The sequence below is a fragment of the Spermophilus citellus genome, assembly GCF_964194105.1.
Source record: "Spermophilus citellus genome assembly, chromosome: 1".
Taxonomy (NCBI): Eukaryota; Metazoa; Chordata; class Mammalia; order Rodentia; family Sciuridae; genus Spermophilus; species Spermophilus citellus.
The window spans coordinates 126,189,541-126,210,954 of NC_138182.1; the positions used below are offsets into that span (position 1 = coordinate 126,189,541).

Consider the following 21,414-nt stretch of genomic DNA (forward strand, 5'->3'; position numbering starts at 1 on the left):
ATGTTGCCTCTGATGAGAATCTAGGGGGCATAATGTTTTGCAATATGGAGAAATCAAGCTGCCTATTGATTTGAAAAGTGCTTCAATGCATTTGGTTCACCCGGAATGAATTCTAGTTTTAAACCTTACTTGAAAACATTACGGAGAGAAAAAGGAAAAAAAAAAAACCAACTCCAACAGGTTACCTTGGTTTAATATTCTCAAGATCAAGCTTGTCAGTGATTCTGTCAGAAAATTAATCCTTGGGTAAAAAAAAAAAATCAATCAGAGAACAAGTTTGGAATAGTCTTTGGACTCAGCATGGCGAGGATGTTCCAACAATCTCTTTGCTTCTCTGTGAGAACCTTATTTACTAAAGGTCTTGAATCTTGATTCCCAAATATGCGCTACCAATGCAGCATCCAGATCAGGATAAGATGAGGCATATGGAAGACCAGAAAAGCGTTTTCTGATCCCCAAATTAGATTCCTTGAATGACACTTGTCAAGCCCAGAATGCTCAGCTCTCCACCAGAGCACCTGCCATGGCTTCCTGCTACATGGAGAATGACCTTTGCAGGATGACCTAGTGGTCAGCCATGGTCAACCATGGTTCTGTGACTGTTTGGCCTCCTCTACCAATCTGGCAAAGTTCTGTTCAGAAGGAAAAAAAAAAAAAGAAAACTACAGAAATGAACTAAAAAAGCAGCTGTACTTCTTGTTTGCACAGTATTGGTTTGAGCCCACCTTTTAAAATATGCAGAGCATTAGGGGCTGGGGTTGTGGCTCAGCAGTAGAGCGCTCACCTAGCGCATGTGAGGCCCTGGGTTCGATCCTCAGCCCACATAAAAATAAGTAAATAAAGGTATTGTGTTTAACTACAATTAAAAAATAAATATTAAAAAAATATGCAGAGCATTCAACCTCTGCCTGTAAACCTGTTGACCCATGTCCCATGCTGCCCCACCATGGAGCAGCCAGGCCTCAGACTCACCACCCTGAGCTGCCTCTAACCCTCAGAGCTAGAGCCAAAGGTCCCTTATATCTTGCCCTGTCTCTGATTTTGACAATGTCTGAGTCGATATCCAGTAACAGGCTGGACTTTGCCCCATAGATTGATTCTTGACTTATGTCACTTATAATGTAATGACTTTACCAATCCTATGGCCAAGACAAATTAACTTCTTATGTGCCATCAGAATAAGAATAGTGCCCACCCCAACTGCAAGTCCCAAAGTCATTATCAAAAAAGGCTAAACACATGGGATTTGGAGTCAGGTAGAACTGAGCTCCGTACCAGCTTTGCCATTTACTAAGGGTAATTCGAGACCCATCTACCCTGAGTCTTCATTTTTCCTTTGTTTGAAATAGAGACAGTGACATGCACCCCTAACGGGCTTAAGGGATCAAACAGGATCATTTATATATATATAAAGCTAAGGGCCAAGTCAAAAGCACTTGATTAAGAAAAGCTGTTATTCATATATCTATACAGTGATGTAAAATCAATGTAACAAAATTTTTGCAGAAAAATTTTTAAGGAGAAAAATCCATTGCTGGGTATGGTAGCTTGTGCTCTAATCCAGGAGACTCAGGAGACTGAGGCAGGAGGATCTCACATTTAAAACCAGCCTGGGCAACTCAGCAAGACCCTCAAAATAAAGTTAAAAATAAAATTTAAGAGGGCCGGGGATATATCTCAGGGGCAGAACACTTGCCTAGATTGTGTGAGGCCCTGGGTTCCATTCCCCAGTACAAAACGAACAAAACACAATTCCTGAGATCTTCAGATACAGTAAGTAAATGGATGATTGTCTGTTATGTACATATTTAGAATCAAATGCCTGACCTATAGTCACTAAACTGAATTCTCTTCACATTGTAGATTGAACATGTCCCAAACTGAACTTGTGTTTTATTCCAGAGAACCTGTTTGCAGGTAAGCCAATGCTATCACTGTGGGTGCCACAAGGAAGGCATCACTGTGCAGAGTCTGCCCTGAAGCGGCCTCCCATCCTGGGTGAGCGCTACCGCCCAAGGCAAGGCAGCCCCGATTCCTCTCGACTATTGCTATGTTTTCCCAACTGGACCTTCAGTCCCCCCTCACTCCAGAACTACCTTATTGTTTTACTGCCTCACTTTAAAAGCCTCCATGCTCTTTGATGCTCTTGGGGTGAAGTCCAGTCCTTGGCACAGCCCGAGGCCTGGTACCCTCCCTCCCTTGCCTGCCTTTCCAGCTGGCTGTCTATTCTGGAGCCTTAGCATTTCCTCCCCAGGTAGGACACTGCTCTTGCCTCTCACAGCTCTCTGCAAGGCCGAGCCCCGCTGCTCATCCTCAACATAAATGAGATCTCCCTTGGGCCTGGCTTCTTTCTCTCTGCCTCTCCTGGTACTGATCACGGCAGGGACATTTCTATCATCATCTGCTCACATACCTCCCACCTAGCATCTTGGTAAAGGCAGGGACTTTGTTCTCCTCCTTTCTTGAGTTCTCAGTGACTAGCACATGGTAGGGGTTCTCATGGATATTTCTAGAATGAATAATGGATGATGGTCTTAGAAAACAACTGGCAAAACTTGTGTTCAGCTTGAGGACGTTGGTGATGAGAGTCAGGCCTTCCAGGACTTCACAACTCAGAGGGAAGTTCTGCCCTGCTTAGGGATTCTCTTTGGAGACCTGCCGCCCAAATAGAATCAGAGAGAAGCTCGCTTCAGCAGATCACACACAGGGAGGAAAGGAAGCTCCTCGGTCGCTGACTTCAGACACTCCCCAGGAGGCAGCGGCCAGAGATCCCAACCAAGAACTGCCCGTGGATTCTGTTCCAGGAATTCTGAGAATAGGTGGGGCTGAAGGCAGTGGTTTACCATGGAGACCTCTCTCTGTGCTCTCTGCTTCTGTTTGTTTTTTTCTCGGATTCTGTTAGGGCTCCTATGTAAATGGACTGCTTCTGGTAGTGAAAATTCATACACTCAGTTCTTTTTGGAGCTTGACACTGATGTGGAACCCTCCTCACACGTTCCTTTGTCTTGCATTAAGTTCCAAATAACTTTCCTAGGTTCATCTGTGAACACATGACCAGTGAAACTCCACATCATGTACCACCCTAAGAGTGGGAAGTTGTACTCCATGTGTGCACAGTGTGTCAAAATGCACCCCACTGTCATGTGTACCTAAAAAGAACAAATATAAGAAAAAGAAAAAAAAAATCATCATGTGTTCAGTCCTATTTTCTAGCTGTGTTTCCTTCATTAGAACCCTTGATTCTGCTCATCAGAGAAAAAAAAATAGAAAATGGATAATTCAGAAAAGATCCAAGGAGCCGCTTTAAACTGATGGGGAAGTCACACAGCAGCACTGGGAGAAGAGGGCCCACTCCCCACAGCCTCAGGAAACACGGCGATGTGGCTTCTGGCTTCTGGGTGTGGCAGAAGGCCTGCTTGTTACCTCCAGAATCACAATGTTCTTCACCACACCCAGAGGTTTGCACTAAAGAGACAGCCACCATGAAGATGTTTGTGGTTGTCCACTGTGTTTTCCAAATCAGTGAGCACACATGATCAGCCTCCAGAACATCTTCCCTTTAATGACTCTCTCTCCAGAATATGATGAACTGCTTCTTATTTGACATGAATAGGAATGTGAATCAATATGGCATCATGCCCCTACCCAGAAGGACACCCATACCTTTATTCTCTCACAGGTAAAAAAACGATATCATTAAACTGACAGAGTCTTAGCATTTAAGTGAGTGAATTTGTTCAGTTCTCAGTTGCCAAGACATATGAAAAAAGCAGTGGGGGATGGGAATAAATAATATGCTAGAGCCTTTGACTGTTCTCTAATTTTCTATTAGGTGAGCTCCTACTGATTCCTCAAAACCCAGCCCAAGCAGCCCCTTCACCTGTGAAAATTTTCATAACATTTACGGGAGAGTTAATTCCTTCTTTTGCTGTACAATCCTTGTAACTTTTATACTCTTTTATTGTGTATACTGCAATATCTTTTTGTTTAGGTAATAACCTCTTCCTTTAGATTACATGAGAGTCATAAGGGGATGATGCATGTTCTACTTATCACCTCCTCTGCATCTAACGTTGTTCTTCTCACACTTAAAAATGACTTGAAAAATATTTGCTAATAAGAAAGAAAATTAGGAATCTTTAAGAAAATCATAAATCCAGTAACTCTATGGGCTACTGCTCAAGCTCTCAGATCTCATGCAGTTGTACATCCAAGTTCTTTATACTCAGTTCCATGAGCACAGTTTCAGAGTTTTGCCAAATTCTGCCCATTGCCTGACTTCTGTTTCTAGCCCCATCTGGAGGCCTGACATTCCCTCATCCTTATCAAAGGACCTGCAGATGTTGTTCTCCTTTGTTTTTACTTCTGACAGACTTCTGATAGAGTTTCGACAGTCTTATGTACCTGCAAAATTTTGTCTTTTGAGTTGCCTCTTCTGAATGCATCATTCAGGAGTCCTAAGCCTTAGAGAAATGCCACACATCCAAAAGATGTGCAGGAAGATTCTGCAAGAGTTGACTTCAGGAAAGCAGGGAAAGAACCTGCTGGTTTTGTGCAACTGGTCTACCAGATGTTTGTCAAGAGGAGATTTTATTACAAATGGATATTCAAAGCGAACCTCCAGGGGTACCATACGATTACATCAGCAGCTGGGAGATGTATTTGTGTTGACGTTTATGTGTTGTGTGAGATCTTATCACCGAGGGGAGACCCTGCAAAAAGCAGATGGTCTGATGGATCTGGCCCTGTAAGTGTAACGATTAGGGCTGTAAATGTAGGCTTGTGATTGTCTGCCCATCGACGTCTCATCACCTTGCTTCTTGTGTAGGGAACACGAGGGGCCCCTGCAATGTGACTTCTAATTTATTGTCTCCCCGAAGCCATACACTTCTTGCAGGTGACTTTGTCCCTCTACATCTGGGTTCTGCATCTTTAAGACAGTAATAAAGCAGTCCCTTCTGACCTTTCAGGATTGCTTTCAGGCTTGAAATAATACTTGCAGGCATAAACATCCAGAATACATGAAGGGGCCCCCACAGAAACTGCTAATGGTGGTGGTGGGCCTCTTCTCCTTCATCTAATCTCCTTCATCTAATTCACCAGGTAGCCTTTCCTCCCAGAAACTATTTTCAAAACAATCATCTATTAATGTAAAAATAGGCTGACTTGAGCCTAACACACTCTAGGGAAGTTTGTGGATGTGGGGAGGAAATGAGAGAATCTCATGCAGCCTCCAGGACCACCGTGGATGGTGGAGAACATTCCCAGTCCAGGCTGGTAGACCAGTTGCTTCCAGCAAAGCCATCTCAGTGACTTACGACAACAGTGCAGATGTTTAAGTTCGTGACTATATATACTATATACGTAGATTTTTTTAAATTGACTTGACATATTTTAAGCTTCAAAGATTAAGATCGTAGGCATGTTTAAAAATAAACCTATAATTGTCAGAAAATAAGATTAACTCAACTTTGGTGTGATTACACCGACAAGGATATACCACACATTAATGCTTGAGATCTTATTTAAAAAAAAAAAACCGAAAACATCACAGATGAGAAACAGTTCCAAATGCTATAGCTTTCCAAACTGCTTCCAGCTGTGTGCAGAAAATTCACTGGCCATTACCAGAAAGATCACAGATTATTTCTGTCTTTCTTCACACCTAAATTATTAAAGTTTACAAACTGAGAACTTTGTGAAGGGTCAAGACAAATGGGCCTTTCTCTCTGTGTAGTCTCCATGGTCCTTCCAGACAAGGAAATAATAGCAACTGGAGCCCAGAAGCCATGACAGCATCTGGGGGCGGAGCCACGAGGCTGTTTCAATGCCTGGCCAATCCACTCAGCCTCTGCTGTCAATCAGATCCCAGCCCGCTGGGCTAGGACCACAGGGTCTTCCTGCAGGTGATAAAGGCACATGTGGCTTTGGAAAACCAGAGCGAGGGTGGAGAGATGATAGAAGGGAAGGCAAAACCGAAACAAAGCCAGACCTGGAGATGGTTTTCAAACTCTTCCCTCCTGACATCATTGCTGTCCTTTTTTTCTTGTTTGTTTTTATACATTATTGTTTGCCCCACAGGCATCAAGCTGTTAGTGTGTACAGGAGGGATTAAAGTGAGACTGCATGTTGGATGAAATATAAATTAAAATTATACTTCTGTCAGTCTGGAATCAGGGATTGTTTCTCAAGGTCTCCCCAAACACTTAATTTCAAATGAGTCTTCATTTATTACTTCAAGAAAGGCCAAATGCATAATTTATCAGCAGCTTTCAGTCAATATACCCTTATAAGCATGTTTCCCATGAGCCTTTGAGTAAAAATATGTTATGCTAATTCTATTAGTTGGGTACACAAGAGCTGTCTAAGAGAGTAAACAAGCATTAAAAGGAGACACATGTGAACAAAGAAATACCTATCAGCCCACCGTTCAGGGGCAAATTGCCAAGGGAATAAGGATGGCTAAGCCTGTCTGCTGTTCATGCTGGGGGTCTCGCTCCCATTAGAACTGAGACCCCCCAGTGGCCATGTGTGGGTGGTTCAGGGTCAAGGCGAGGGCAGCTGGCAGAGCTCTGAGTGGGGACTGGACTCACCGGGTCTCCAGGGGAACGTTGCTGTTCAGCACCCAGCTGTCCTGCAGTTGCACCGACTCCGGAGTGGTGGCCAGGTCATTGGGCGCTGGTGCAGGGGCGTGGATCTGACTCCGCCGGTTGGTCAGCGAGTTCCGGTTGAGGGAGTTGGCGGAGGAGTGGTGGTGGGACAGCGTGTGGTTGTGAGGGGGCGGGAGAGGGGGCCTCAGCGTGGACTGACTGTGGTGGTTTGGAGGGCCTGAAAAAGAAGAAGGAGAAAGCTGTCAGTGCCTGTCGATGCCAGCCTCGGGCACTCTGCAAACCCACAGAGGGGCGTCTGCAACCCAAATCCCTGAGATCCACAAACCAGAGGCACAGGTAAGACTGCAGAACGCCCCAAGGTTAGTTACAAATGCATGACGTGCTTTAATTTGCATTTATCCATATGCATCAAACAAAGAACGAGGTTAGCAAAATCAAGTTGGTGAGGGATGACCAGTGGAATATTTGGAATGTATAACTACTCAATAAAAGTAACACAAGAGTCAAGGTTGATGATTGCTGTGACAAGTTTCCATTCCATTTCCTGGTAAACCTGTACACTATACACATTCTTAAAAAAAATAGAGGCTGAACTGAAGGAAGGAGGAAGTAGAATAGTGGTTACCAGAGACCAGAGAGGGTATAAAGGTGGGAGAGGTTGGTCATGGGTGCAAATTTATAGTTAGCTAGGAGAGAGGAGTTCTGGTGTTCTGCTGCATGGTAGGGTAATGATGGTCAATAATCATATAAATATCAGAATATTAAAAGAGGATTTTGACCAGAGGCCACAGTGTACATCTGTAATCCCAGTACTCAGGAGGCTGAGGCAGGTAGATTGCAAGTTTGAGGTCAGCTTCAGCAAGTTAGAGAAATCCTATCTCAAAATGAAATTTTAAAAAGGGACTGAGGATGTAGCTCTGTGATAAAGCACCCTGGGTTCAATCCCCAATACTGGAAAAAAAAAGATTTTGAATGTTTTGCCCTGAAGATAAAATATCTGAGGTGACAGATGGGTTAATTGCCCTGATTTTATCATTACATAATGTATACATGTATTGAAGCATCACATTGTAACCCATACATATGTATAATTCTTGTGTCAATTAAGCATAAAATAATAAATTAATCTTTCTAAAAGGAACAAGAACATGGTAGGACATGGGGTGGGGCCAGGCAGGACAGTGAAGTGATTGACATTGGGTGCCCAAGTGGCCATATGGAAATGCCCAAGGGCTCAAGGCAGACTCAACTTCTCCTTTTGCTAGAAGAGCTGAAGATCTGGACTTAGGGATGAAATTTCCTAGGTTTTCAAGATTTGATAATTAATTCAAAATAAATTGATAAACAGGTAAGTAAATATGTACAGAAACACAATGTTTGTATGTACAATTTTTTTTTTTTTTTGGAGAGTCAACCAAATACTCCCGGGAGCACAGTTCGATTAGTGGGTTGATAACTTCTCTCCTCTGAGATGAACCCCAAGGACCGAGTCTCTCCAGAAGGTCAGGGGAGATGTTTTCCAACTGTGCTCCTTCCTTCAAGTAGCATCCTATTTTTAAAATAATGAAATCCTCTATCTTTTCAAGAAAAATGAACACACGAGATCGCCATGTCGGGGAATATCCCCATGTAAATATCAACTACAGAAGACAGATCTGTGTGAGGTTTTCATAGCAACCGGTCCCCAATCTTCTACACGATGAAATCTTTAAGCATAATGAAATCGAAAGTGGTCTGCTCTGCGAAGTAAGCCTATAATTTCACTTTAATGGATGCTGAAACATGACTTTTAATTTGTGTCCTTTGAGAAAGTTTATCTTATTTTTTTTTTATTTTATTTTTGAAGCCTCCAGGCAGGGCTGGCAGCTCACCAGGTGACTGCTGAGCCTTGTCATTTTGGCCCCTGCCAACTTTTAAAATCCTCAGCCCCTGCTGTCCTGGCTTGAAGAAGTTGGCTCAAGTCATTTAAACAAGCAATTTGACACAAATTTCAACTACTTGTCTCCTTATGTGGCCGGGCTCCATCTCCAAAAGGTGTAATCTACATTCTAGGGTTCCTGCAAAGCCTGCCCAAGCATCCTGAGGGAAAGACGACATGTCAAAATGACGCGAGGTTTGGAGATCACTGAGACCAACAGAAACTGGGCAGAAAAATAGGATGGAAACCAGTTTTTTGAAGTTTGCCTCTCTGGGCTGAAGTTATGGAATAATGTTACAAAAAAAGACAACTAAAACTGAAACCCGGTGGGAAATGCCACGGTGCCGTCGTATAGATTTTCAGTCGTGCCCTCCAAATGAACCTGTAATTCATGTTTTACATTATGCATCGGTGACACTTTAAATATATCTTTGGGGGAGTTTCATAGCTGTGGCACGCTATTATATTTTCTGGCATTGTTGTCTGTTGAGTAATATATTATTACATGGTTATTTAGCATTTGTCTGTCTCATGTTAGTGGAAAGAGGCAGGGAAGGGGGTGAATGATGTAATAATGATCCCTCTGAGATGCTCTCCGAGCCCCTCACACGCGGTTAATGAATTCTCATGCCTTTCTTTTTCCCTCTCTCAACTCCCATCCAAGCGGTATCATTACTCCCCATTAGTCAGGTAATTATGGAACTTGCTGCTGGAAGACAGGGTGAGTCAGTACAGAAGTGGGAATGCTTTTCCCCTCCCCAGCCCCCAGCCCTCCAGACCACACACTCTCCCCAGTACAAAGAGGCCGTGGGAGGGATTTAATTCACTAAATGAGATGGCAGACCCTCCTGCTTCCTGTGTATTCACCCTGAGCTAACTTTCCTCCTTGGCTCCTGCTTGTGTGGCCATTCCCTGTCCATCTGCCTCGTGTGTGGGCAGAATTCCCCCGGCTGTGGGATCTGGGGTAGTGCCCTGGGGAATGGATGCTTGATTTGGGTGCTACGTGATCTGTTTCAAATAGAATGCAGTTAGCTGGGAAGGAGGTCAAGTTCTCTCTCTCTTCTTCTAAAGAGAAGGCTTAGAACTTCCTGGAAGAAACAGAGAAAGAAGAGGAAGGGAAGATGAGAGAATACTCAATTCTATACTAACTTTACCCTCCTAGGAAGCAACATTCTATTGCACTACAAATGAATTTAATTACATCAACAAAAGCCCCAAATGGTCCAGCATCCTCAAGAAGATATTTTCCTTATTATCGTTGCTCATGTCCAAAGTGATGTTGATTCTATTTGCTCATGTGTCTATCTATCCAATAGTCGTAGTTTGAACTAGGAGGAGGAAGGAGAACACAAAGAAGATCATAGCAGAGTGCTATGGGAATGTCTAGGAAGGGTATTTAGCTGGAGGTTAGCACAGAACATCCCAAGAGCCAGGTTCAAGGATGAGGTCTGCCACTTTCTGGCTGCATGAACCTAAGCATGCTACCTCAACTTACTCCTCTGTCAAATGGTGAAAAATAGCAGAGACTATCTGCTAAGGTTCCTCTGAAAGGCAGAGAGAAAGCATGGATGTCAAGTGCTTAATATACTACCCACTGGCTGGCAAGCTCCCCAAACCATGTGCATGGAACATGATTTGTTTCTTTCAGGAACAAAGGGATGGGTAAGACATGATGGCATTTTCCTAGGAGCTCAGATTTGTAGGAAAAGTCAATCTAGACCTGACTTATCCAGGTCACAAGTAATAGATCAATAGCCCTCAATCTGAATATTATCAAAAAATAAAAGTCAATATTCTGTGGAGTGTTCCAAATTCCTGACTTCAGAACAAAAATCAAAATCAAAATGCTGAGTCTCATAACAGCAGCCAGGTAGAGGTGGATGCTCTTGAGTCTCTTCTGTTGTGTGCCATCAACCTGCTCATCCCGTTATTATCCCTGCTGGATACACCCACTGTGTCCTCCACTCCTCATGCTTCTGTGCCGGTGGCTCCTAGCATAACTTGAGTACCTGGTATTCAGTGTGGGGAATGTGCCGCCATGCCCTCTGCTATAACTAACTGTCCCAAGTGCTTTTTGCCTTGATCAGCTTTCATTACAACCATCCAACATACTTGTTGGCTGAAAAGTTTTTCCATTTTGAAAATACATACAATGACTGACAACCTACCTCACTGCTTCCCAAGAAGCCAAAATATATGAAAAGCCCCTCTCCAAAGTATTGGATGTCTTCCATTTGTGGCGAAACAGGGACACGCAACTCATCTTGATGAAGGAGCCCTCATGTCCACTCTATGTTCTGCATTTATTGGGTTTAATTAATGTACACATTATTTATGGCTCTCCCATTATATAAACATAAAATCACATAATAATGCAATTTAATCACAAACAACTGCATAACATAAATGGTTACACTGTATCACCTAATAAGAATGCTATTAGTTGGCAAAAGGCAATTGTCATTAAAACCTTGGTGCTGACCTATCGAACGGCACCTATTTACTTTGAATGGAGAACCTGGAAGTTATTTTGAGTTGCTGTGCAGTGTTAGGTCCTAGCAAGACAGAACGATGGCACTGGTTCTTTACTTAACACCAAAGAAGGTACAGTCAGGAAAAAGTCTAGGTAAAAATGAGTGGCTTTAGGGGGCAGGTGCTTTCTGTGTGCTTGAACATGAAGAGCTTTCAAGAACTGGTACCACCATTGGTCCTGCAGCATGGTCCCAGCGTCTATGTTTTACATTTATTTTTGGTGCCAGTTGACTTTGACAAGAAAGTTGTCCATGTGTTTTGTCCTGCTTAAATTCCTACTGGAGTCCTAAGAAAAATAAATGGGATCCTAAGAAAAATAAAGCATTGCTTTGTGGAGCGACGATGCCCACTCCAAACAAGATGGCGGCCTGCATCCGTTCTTGTGTTGACTGTGGCAAAGCTACTTGAGTACAAGTGGAAACAACAAACGCCCACATTTTAAATAACATAAAGGAAGAATTTGGGGGTGGGGAGCTAAGGAAGTAAATTGTTAATAATTAGCTATTGTTGTTGTACTCTGCCTAAGTAAACAGACCAAGCAGGCAGTGAGTCTGGGTCTGCTGTTGCCAAGGGTGAGGGTATGGAGGGGGAGGAGGGACAAACTGAGACAGCCTTGTCTTGTTTGATAGCCTGCACCAATTTTTCCTGGTGATTAAAAACAATGATAAAGTGTATGAAGGAAAAAAAAAACATAAGTAGGGACCTGCCTCACTGCTAATAAATCACTCATGGCCGGGGGCGGCGTGCCCGTGGTTGGTCTTTAAGCATTGATAAATTAACCACAAACCCTCTGCCTTCTTCTCTGGACCCACCTCTCTGGGGCAAGTTCCTTCTTGACAGCAGTCTGAGATGCTAGAAGTGGGATGGTGTTGGCAGAGACTTTGGAGTCTCCGGTTGATGAAAACTGGCACAAGGCACTCTTTTGAAATCTGACCTTGTGTGGGAGCCAAAGGGAATTGGGGGTGAAGACTTTTCAGAAAAACACCCTCTGGGTTGAATCCAGGAGGGTGGGTGTATTGCAGAGCGCCAGGCTGGGGATAGCTGGAATCTCTGCTTGACCATGTCACCAGATGTGTGGCCCTCGCAAAGCTGCAAACCTCGTTTTTGAGTCTGTTTCTTCACCTGTAGGATGGATGTGGAATTTTGCTTCTCATATCTGGTTAATTTGGACAATCAGATGAGAATTTGTAAATAGGAAGCCAAGCATAATTTCCGGTACATGGTAAGCTATTAATAAATAGTCTCATGTTGTATTATTATTTGGCATAATCAAAGAAATTGATAATCGTAGCAAGCAGCCACAGCAGCCCTGATGCTGAGGAAACTGGAGAGCATCTCCTGGGACCCCGTGGGCCCCACTTTTCCTAGCTCTTGGAAACAGTAGCTCTTGGAGGAAGATGTCAGATATACTGATGGAGAGAAAAATCACCACCCATCACAGACCCTTCAACCTTCAAATTCAGCCCACAGAAGGTCAGAGGAACTAAGAGACATAACCTGGGGTGCTGATACAGGTAGTCCCCAAAGTCTGTCTCTGAGGGGTCACATAAATGAAACTTGGGACACAGAATTGTTCCATTTTGACAAATAAAACAATCACTGTTAATGAGAACCCAATGGTAACACTGACTATAGTTGCTATGAGTGAAATCCTCCCTGCTAAGTACTGAACATAAATGACTTTAGTGTATTCCCACTCACTGTTATGGGACAGGACACTTATCATCCCCATTCCCCAGATCAGAGGGTTAAGCAACAAGCCAAAGGTTACACAGCTTAGTAAGAGGTAGAGCTGTCTCTCTGATTCCAGGATCTCTTCCTCTCCTAGCCCTATGCAAAGAAATACAGGGGGAAGAGCACATTCCACAGGGAAGAACTAGGACCCTGACCCTGGGTGACATGTACATAACAAGTATAAAGGGAAACTGGCTTGACTCCTTTTTTTGCACACAGCTTAAATGGCAGAATAGAATCTTGAGAGAAACCGGAGGGATCGCCCACCTCAAAGCTCTGCTCTGCCTCCTGAGGCTGCTGGAATCAGGAGAAATAGGCCAGAACAGCCAAACTGCAGTGCAATCTCTTTTTTATGCCTTCCCAGAGGCCCTCCCCTGTGCTGTGTCCCTGGCTCCCATAACCAGTGGCATGAGGGACGAGCAGCAATTAGGTCTGTCAGAGGCTGAGCCAAGGGCACACTCCGCCCTGGCTTGTCCTGCCCTCTTCTGACCAGAGGCATTTCACTAACACCCTGGGGAATGGAGGGACTGGGGGGGGGGGAGGGGGAGGTGGTTCAAGTCCAGACTCTTTCAGTGTTTGGAGAGAGATTTCTTTATTTGTCTCTAACTATCAGGCACTTCCAACCGGGAGCTTGCTCCCTCCTTCCCTGCCTTAACAGCTAGGGAAGGATTTGTCCCCATAGAAGGGACTTTTATTTTCTGCTCCTGGCCCACGTGTGCATTGCTGGCTTGGCAGGGCAGGTGAAGTGCCAGCAATATTTCACAGTTCTGGCCCCTGCTGCAGTTCACTGCAGCCTTTCACAGTAGAGGAGGAAGCAGGAGGAGGGATGGAGGTCTGAGCCAGATTTTATCTTCTCTCTCATTTCCTAGCGCTTGCTCCAGCTGGGGTTGGTGCCACTCGGCAGAGGGGGATCATTGACCTGCACCAGGAGCTGTCCTTGATGGAAGGGGCCTGCTCAGCCTGAGCAGAGGGCTCAGACAAGGAAGGGCTGTGCTCATTTGTAAGGAAAGATTTATCGTCCTCTTGCTTATACCAACTTTATGACCTCAGAGAAAAAACATCCCGAGTGTCTCGCAATGACACATAGATCAGCACCACGGGGCAGAAGCATGGGAATTACTGTCATAAGGAGCCATCGCGGGCAGGCTCAGAAGCTCAAGTTTGGTTGGCTCTACCTGTACTCTGGACGGCTCAGTTGGAGGGACATCTTGGATCCTCTGGGAATGACAGCCCCCATTCCATAAGCACCAGTTGTATGCTGAGTAGTCCACATATTTCATCTTCTTTAAAACTTACAATGACCTTTGAAGTAGATTTTGTTTTCCATCTTCAAGGTGAGGCAGGTGGAGTGGAGGGAGTCAAGGGATGTAAGTCTTGCTCCTTGAGTCCTGCATTGCATGGTAGTGTCCTTAGGCCTCTGCTGGGTGCCATCTTTGCATACGGTGTACACCTCTTTTTGTTTAAATTATTTTTGGGTTCTTCTGTGCTCTACGTTTCACTGCCACTCCTCCAGGGCACAGGGTCTGCCTGTCCTGATTTTACATCCCCAGCACAAAGCCACGGGGCCTGGTGGGTACAGGGCTTGAGCTGAATGGATTCATGGACCACCTGTGTCCCCAGGGGCGGGTTATATTTGGAGAGTCTCCTGGAGTGGGATCTGAGCAGAGTCCCACCTCTGTCCTTTGAATGTTTTAGTCTCTTGCTGGAAATACAAGGGGCCATGCTTAATTCTCCTCATTCTTACCACACTGAAAAGGTTCTTTAGTGGGGAGACAGCTGGACATAGAGAGAAGGTGGCTTTGAACCCTCTGTCTTTATTTGTTTTTTTGTTCTTGGCTGTGCCGAGCATTTCTTTTTTGTTTTCCAATAGCTTTATTGAGATTTAAGAAAATTCAGCTTTTAAAAGCCAATGTTTCAGTGTTTCTTTAATGTATTTCTTTAATACTTCATATATGAACTATATTTAGTATACTTGATATATCTTAGATGTGTACCCCTCACTGCAGTCTAACTTCCAAACACTTTCATCACCCCCACAGGAGACACCATCCCTTAGCTGACCTGCCCATTCTTGCCCTTTCACCCCAAGTCTTTGGCAGATGCCATGTGTTACTTCCTGTTTCTATGGATTTGCCTACAGTGGACGTTTCACAGAAGTGTTGATCCTTCTACTTTTTAAAGACCATGGCATCTGTGTGTGGCATGGCTGCACTGGAGCCAAACAAGGTCAGATCTCAGATGGGGCACAACTTTTACAACTTCAGATTCTCTTTCCCTGAAGAAATAAAAACATCTTTTCCTGAAGCAGGTCTGGCTTGTTGATATTTTTTTGGGGGTGGAGACATTGGAAAACCAGCTGAATCCTCCAGGGATGGGGGAAGAGCCTAGCTCAGTCCAAACCCAGAGGGGCGTAGGCAGAGACTGTGGTGGTGAGGGGTGCAGGAAGATGCTGAATTTGGCACTGAATCAGCAGCTGTTCAGGGTTTAAGCATTTAATGGTGAATAATCGCCCTATTTTGGACCATCCTGCCTACGTACGTAGAACAAGTTGTCTCGCAGGATGGGAGGAAAAGGGACTTTCGTCACAGGTGCCCATCACTTGAGGGTGCACCATGCTCAGTCTTCGCTTTCCTTAATCATCTGGAGAGGATTACTTGAGGTCAATGTCAACTCCACTGGATACTTTCTAAGTCACACAAGACCACTTAAAATACTGGAGAGGAGCCCTTCTAAAGAGGAGATTTTTATTACAAAGTTCCATCTGAGCAGTGCCTCTGTGAGCATTTCCATAAATCTACATTACCCTAGGTATTTGGGCATCCTCTGGGAGAGACGAGCCTATCAGTAGAAAGTAATGGTTTTGGGTTTTTCAATTGCCCTAAGGATCTTGACAATACTATTAAGACCCATGAGCTCCCTGTCGAGAAGTTTAGGAGTGAAATTATTAATATGCCCAGACGTTATGTTGATTGTCGCGCTGTAGCAGAAAACACTCTTTCTGTTATTTGAGCGGCATTATCACTTTCCCAAGCAGAGAATTGCATCAAAAATTTAAACTGCTCTCATCCCAGTGCCTTTCAAGGTCTTATTGTAAAATAGGCTGGGCATAATTTGGATATTTCCCTACCTATGAAAGATAATATGTTTTTCAAAGACCAGACTGTTGTGGGGTGGTGGGGAGAAAAACCCCTCCTGGCAGAATTCTCTGCCATCAAGATGCCATTCTTCAGCTCTTTAACTAGGTTTTCCTCGGGGTGTATTTCATTTCTTTTTTTTTTCTTTATTCTTTCTTTGAGATATTTGCGATTCTTTCCCTTGAACCCAGGAAGGGGACCAAAGCAGAGATGAAATATGATTTTGATTTCCGATGGAGCGTCTGATAAGCGGAAGGGCGGGGACGACTCTGATCCGCACCATTCATTAACAGCAAGAATGACTGAGCCATCTCGGTTAAATGGCAAGGACGGGATGAAGGTTCCTGGAGCATTTTCACTTCAAAGCTCAGCAGAATTATTTACTATCTGGGTGACCTTTTCCCCAAATCTCTCTTGGTACATGCCTTATAGGGCAAGGGAACAAAAGTTTCTCCATACTATATAAACAGAAGTCAGCTGAATGTCAGGCCTTGGGCTGCGTCTCCTTCATGTCAAGTGACAGCTGATGTAATGGGAGGTATAGGGCGTGTTGCTGGGACTTTGTCAGAGCACTTCTTTGTCTTCAGAATACACACACATGGGGGCAAGTAATTACCCAAGAAAAACAAATATCTGAGCTCTTCCTGAAGCAGCACCTGTTGCCCAGGATTATGGGGCTCAAGTAATGTCAGAAAAGGCGCCCTCTGGATTTTGTTCATAATTGTTTACTAGTTTCTTTCAAAGTTGTCTTTTTTAAAAAATATTCTTTTTTTTTTTTTTTTTAGTTTTTTAGGCAGACACAATATCTTTTATTTTATTTTTATGTGGTGCTGAGGATCGAACCCAGTGCCTCACACAGGCCCTGCGAGCATGCTACCACTTGAGCCACATCCCAGCCCCTCAAAGTTATCTTTTTTTTTTTTAAATATATGTAGTTGTCAATGTACCTTTATTTAATTAATTTATTTATACGTGGTACTGAGAATCAAACCCAGTGCCTCACACATGCCAAGCAAGTGCTCTACCACGGAGCCACAACCCCAGCCCTTGAAGTTGTTTTTATCTTCAAATTAAAGTGGATTAGACCTCTCCCAGGGCTCGTGGTCCTTCTCATTATGGAGCACACAACATGAGCCCAAGCATCCAGCAGCAGAACAGGGAAAGATGAGAAGAAGCTTCTAGTCCCAACCTGAAGAGACCCAGGATGCAGACAACCTGGAGAAATAAACTGAACCCAAGAATGAAAGGCTAACATTTTTTTTTTTTTTTTGGTGGGGTGGGTGTCAGGGGTTGAACTCAAGGGCACTCAACCACTGAGCCATACCCCCAGACCTACTTTGTGTTTTATTTAGAGACAGTGTCTCACTGAGTTGCTTATTGCCTCACTTTTGCTGAGGCTGGCTTTGATCTCCTCCTGCCTTGGCCTCCCCCATGGATGGGATTACAGGTATGCATCACCACACCTGGCAAAGCTAGCATTTTGTGAAGCTGATGGTTTTGTGGCAGGAAGAGGAATCAATGTCATTTGGATCCCTGGCTCCTTCTGTGCTGCAGTGGAAAAGTAGGTTTCTCCTTTGTCACATTCACGGTACCATTTCCAGGGTTTCTCAGGTACTTAAGCTATCCATTGCTTCAGTTTCCCCCAGAGGGCTTCTGGACTTATCGAGGATATTGAAGAGTTCTTCCTCTGTAGGCCACTGTTTCCTCCTCCATAAAAGGATGGTTAACAACAGTTCTGATGTGGTAAAGAGAGCTAAATGAGATAGTACATTAAAGCACTCAGAAAATGCATTAGAGATAGGGAGCACTCAGGAAATGTCACTATTTATTTATTTTGGCCCAAAGATGCAAATTCTTTCTTGAGGTGGTGGATAAAAGGGTGACACAGAACCTGTGATTCCAAGCTGATTATTTTTCTGACTTGAAAAACTTTATTTCTATCAGATGTTTTTAAGGTAAATGACACCACTTACATTAAGGGGTTCCTTTTCCACTAATGAGTTGGGGTAGCTCTGGGTTTTTAAGATAATCAGTGTGCATATTTTTCACACTTGCAGCTTAAACACATTGGAATAAAACCCTGGGATGGTGGACAACTTGAAGTGCCTTATGGTAGCTGCTCTCCTTTGATCCATTCTTTCATTACCTGTGAATATTAGCACAAGAAAGACCGAGGTTTTCTTTGCTGCTGCTGGTCCTGCCAAGCATGGCCCCCTTTTGCATGAAAAGCCTCTGGTCAAACCAGGGATTTTGAGTTTCTTTGGCTCCTTTATGAGCCTCGAAGTTTGCCTTGCCACTGCAATCACCGTTGAGTGGCTTGCGACGTCCTGAGTCATTCATCACATTTAGATGGTTTAAGTCATGAATTAGCAATGTTTTTCTCAGGGCTTCTTGGGTTGCTGAAACATGCTAGTATTTATCACCTCACATGGGATCATTCTTAATCCCATAATGTAGAGAGGGAGTCATCTCTCATGTGCAATAATCAGATTTGGTAGAGAAAATAATTTCCATTTTTAACGCTGCCTATCTGACACTTTAATAGTGTGGTCTGGGAAGGTTTCCCGATAAGATGACATTTGATCAGAGACCTGAAGGATAAAGGCAGGGTGCCATTCCACCGTGTGGAAGAACAATGATTCAGGCACAGGAAACAGCAAAAACAAAGGCATTCAAAATCTAGCATGTATATCGGGATTACTCAGAATATCAGCCTGAGTCTGTCTCTTCCACTGACCTTGAAGACTGGTTTTCAAAGAAAACACTGAAGTAAATAAGCAAGGCCCTGGATCCTCCCTGATCTCTGCCTAATTTGGGAACTATCCGAGCAGAATTTGGCTCCAGGTCCTTTGACTTGGTATAGCATTATCTTGGGGGATTCAGATAACCTAGTAGATCACTCCTTGGATGTCTGAAGTCTCAAATGTCATCTTAGAATTCAACTTCAGCTGCCTTATCCTCTTTCTTTTGCTTTGTTTCTTAGGTATATGTTGGGATCCAATTTAAAAAAAAAATCATCTTTCTGTAGCAGAAAGTAAGCATCATGAAGGCCAAGACACTATTTTCAAATCTGTGGTGTTGGAACATTTGGTAGGCAACATACATGGTTGCTGGGTTAATTGGTTAGGTAATTAATTATACCTTGGCAAGTAGGGTAAGTATAAAGGAGTTGAGAGGATGTCCAAATTCCAACAGAAATGATCACGTTTCTGAGGGGCTGTGGCATGGCGTGGTTTAAGATAAACTTCCAGTGACTGAAGTTGATCGAAGTTCAAGAAAGAAATTTTTGTGGGTGTCCTGGCCAACACAAGACTCTCTCTCACTCAAAACTGTAGCAATTTTTTCTCTTCCTGCAGCAACCCAAACATGACAACAAATGTTTCACAAGCAGAAATCCCAACAGAAGTGAGGAGGGCAGAGGCCTCCCCAACTCCCCAAGTGGGAATGACACATTTCACTTCCAAACTCTGACTAACAGGATCTCCTGTGGCCCTTTCTGCCACCCGAAAAAAAACATTCTCTTGCCATCACAAATCCGAGGCATTAGAAAATCTTTGCTGAAGGACTCTGACTCACCTAGGTAGGGTAAATCCTGATTCATCTGAGTAGTTGGTGCTACAAAAAAGCAATTGAACTGGTAAAGAAGAAAGGACAGTGTTGCTAAGGGACTGCAAATCAAAAACAAGATCAGTGGAATGCTGCCTCCTTCAGGAAGCCTTTTAAGATGAATCCCATGAAAACCAATGGCTTCCTTAAATCTCTCTGGCAGGTGTGAGATCCTTTACACATGGACACATCATACTGAATGACCCCAGTTGGTCATAGTCAGCCACCACAGCTCATTTTCATAAGCTTCTGGGACTCACTCATGGTTTATGATTGGACATAGTTTTTATTCTGTGGATTTCTCTTTGCACAGAGCCTAGGGAAGTCACATATATGAGTACTTGATAATTTTTTTTTTTTTTTTTGCATTCTCCAAGAGAAATCGGAAGAGGCAACATTTCTCTCAAAAGATTCCTTTGGCCTTCTCTTCAATGAAATTCCTTGGACGAGAGCAGCAACACGCGACCTATGCTTTGGCAAGCCATTTAAAATAATTTATTTTTCATTCAGTCCTTCATCCATGTCTGCATTTGCTCGCATGTTCGCTTGGCAATTAATTATTGAGTGCTGACCCTGGATTCAAGGGCTTTTAGTGGGACCAAGTCCCTGGACTTCAGGAAGGTAAAGAAAGAACCATGTCCTATACCGACCTTTTATGTAAACCACAGATTGCATCTTAATTCTTTTATTTCTCCTTGTCCTTGTTAACTATCAAAACATCTCACTTTCCCACATACATTTTTACTCTCGCCTCGGTTCACATACGAAAATTGTGTAAGGGCCACTATGACATATAGCTCTGAAAATGTTCACATATGCATATCGTTAGCTTATACACAAACTCCCTCCCCACTGTGAACCCCCATGTTATCTTCCAAGACAAAGCCACTATGCCAGGTCTACCTATGTACATGTCCCAATGCACTGGATTTTCTGTTAGAGGAACATTTAAAGGATACTCTGTGGCACACAGAGAAATTCACAAGAATGTTAATTATTACCTGTGGAGAGAAACTATAACATTTTGATTCATTTGTGTTTTCAACTGAATGTGGTATTTATCAACTCTCTTTTTATGTTTAATTCTAGATAATAGAGCAAGGTGAATTGGAGTCCTCAATTACGCACACGGAATACACGTGTGATATGGCTTCTTTGTAAAGTTCAGACTCAGAATTTCCTCTGTGGATTCTGAATTGCTGAGGGGGATCTATGCTAGAGAGAAATGGGATCCATATGACCTTCGGGGCATTCTTTGCACACATAAAAATGAACAAGGCATCTGCTTTCAGGAAGCAGAAATGGAAGTGGATGATATGAAGGGGTTTTGCCACCTGGTCCAGTCCCCGTCTCTCTATAGCCTCTGGTACTCTGAGCACCATCATATGAATCCATGGACAATGCATATCCCCATCATTTAGATATGTTTATAATTCAACCACACCCAGCCTGACCCAAAGAAGAAGCCATAATAGAATTGAGAAAAGCAGGCAAACACACCTTATGCTTGTTTTTACAGAAGAGTTAATTGAGAGATAATGTAAGGACCATTTCATTAGGGAATGAAAAAATAAATGACTTATGAAATTAACCAGAAGGAGCACTTGACAAAAGAGAGTATCATACCAGAAACACACATTTTACTTTTGACAGAGAGGAAAGCTAATAAAAATACCATCATGACAATTCTCACATACTCCTGGTGGGGTTGCAAAATGATAATGGCCACTCTGGAAAAGAGTTTTCTGTGATGTTACACTTACCACACCACCTCATAATCACAACCCTAGGCATTTACCTTAGAGAAATGGAAACCTAAGTTCACTCAAAAACCTGCACATGAAAATTTATAACTGTTCTGTTCACAATCCCTAAAAGG

The 21,414-nt window shown here is 43.4% G+C and overlaps 1 protein-coding gene across 2 annotated transcripts in view; it reads right to left on the reverse strand.

Annotated features, from left to right (window-relative positions):
• TENM2 (teneurin transmembrane protein 2) overlaps positions 1-21,414 on the reverse strand; it is a 625,713-nt gene that overhangs the window by 259,231 nt on the left and 345,068 nt on the right. For both annotated transcript variants that reach the window (XM_081292628.1, XM_081292629.1), the window contains exon 3: positions 6,594-6,828. In XM_081292628.1, the coding sequence (XP_081148754.1) occupies positions 6,594-6,828 (235 nt within the window). The remainder of the gene's footprint in view (positions 1-6,593; positions 6,829-21,414) is intronic.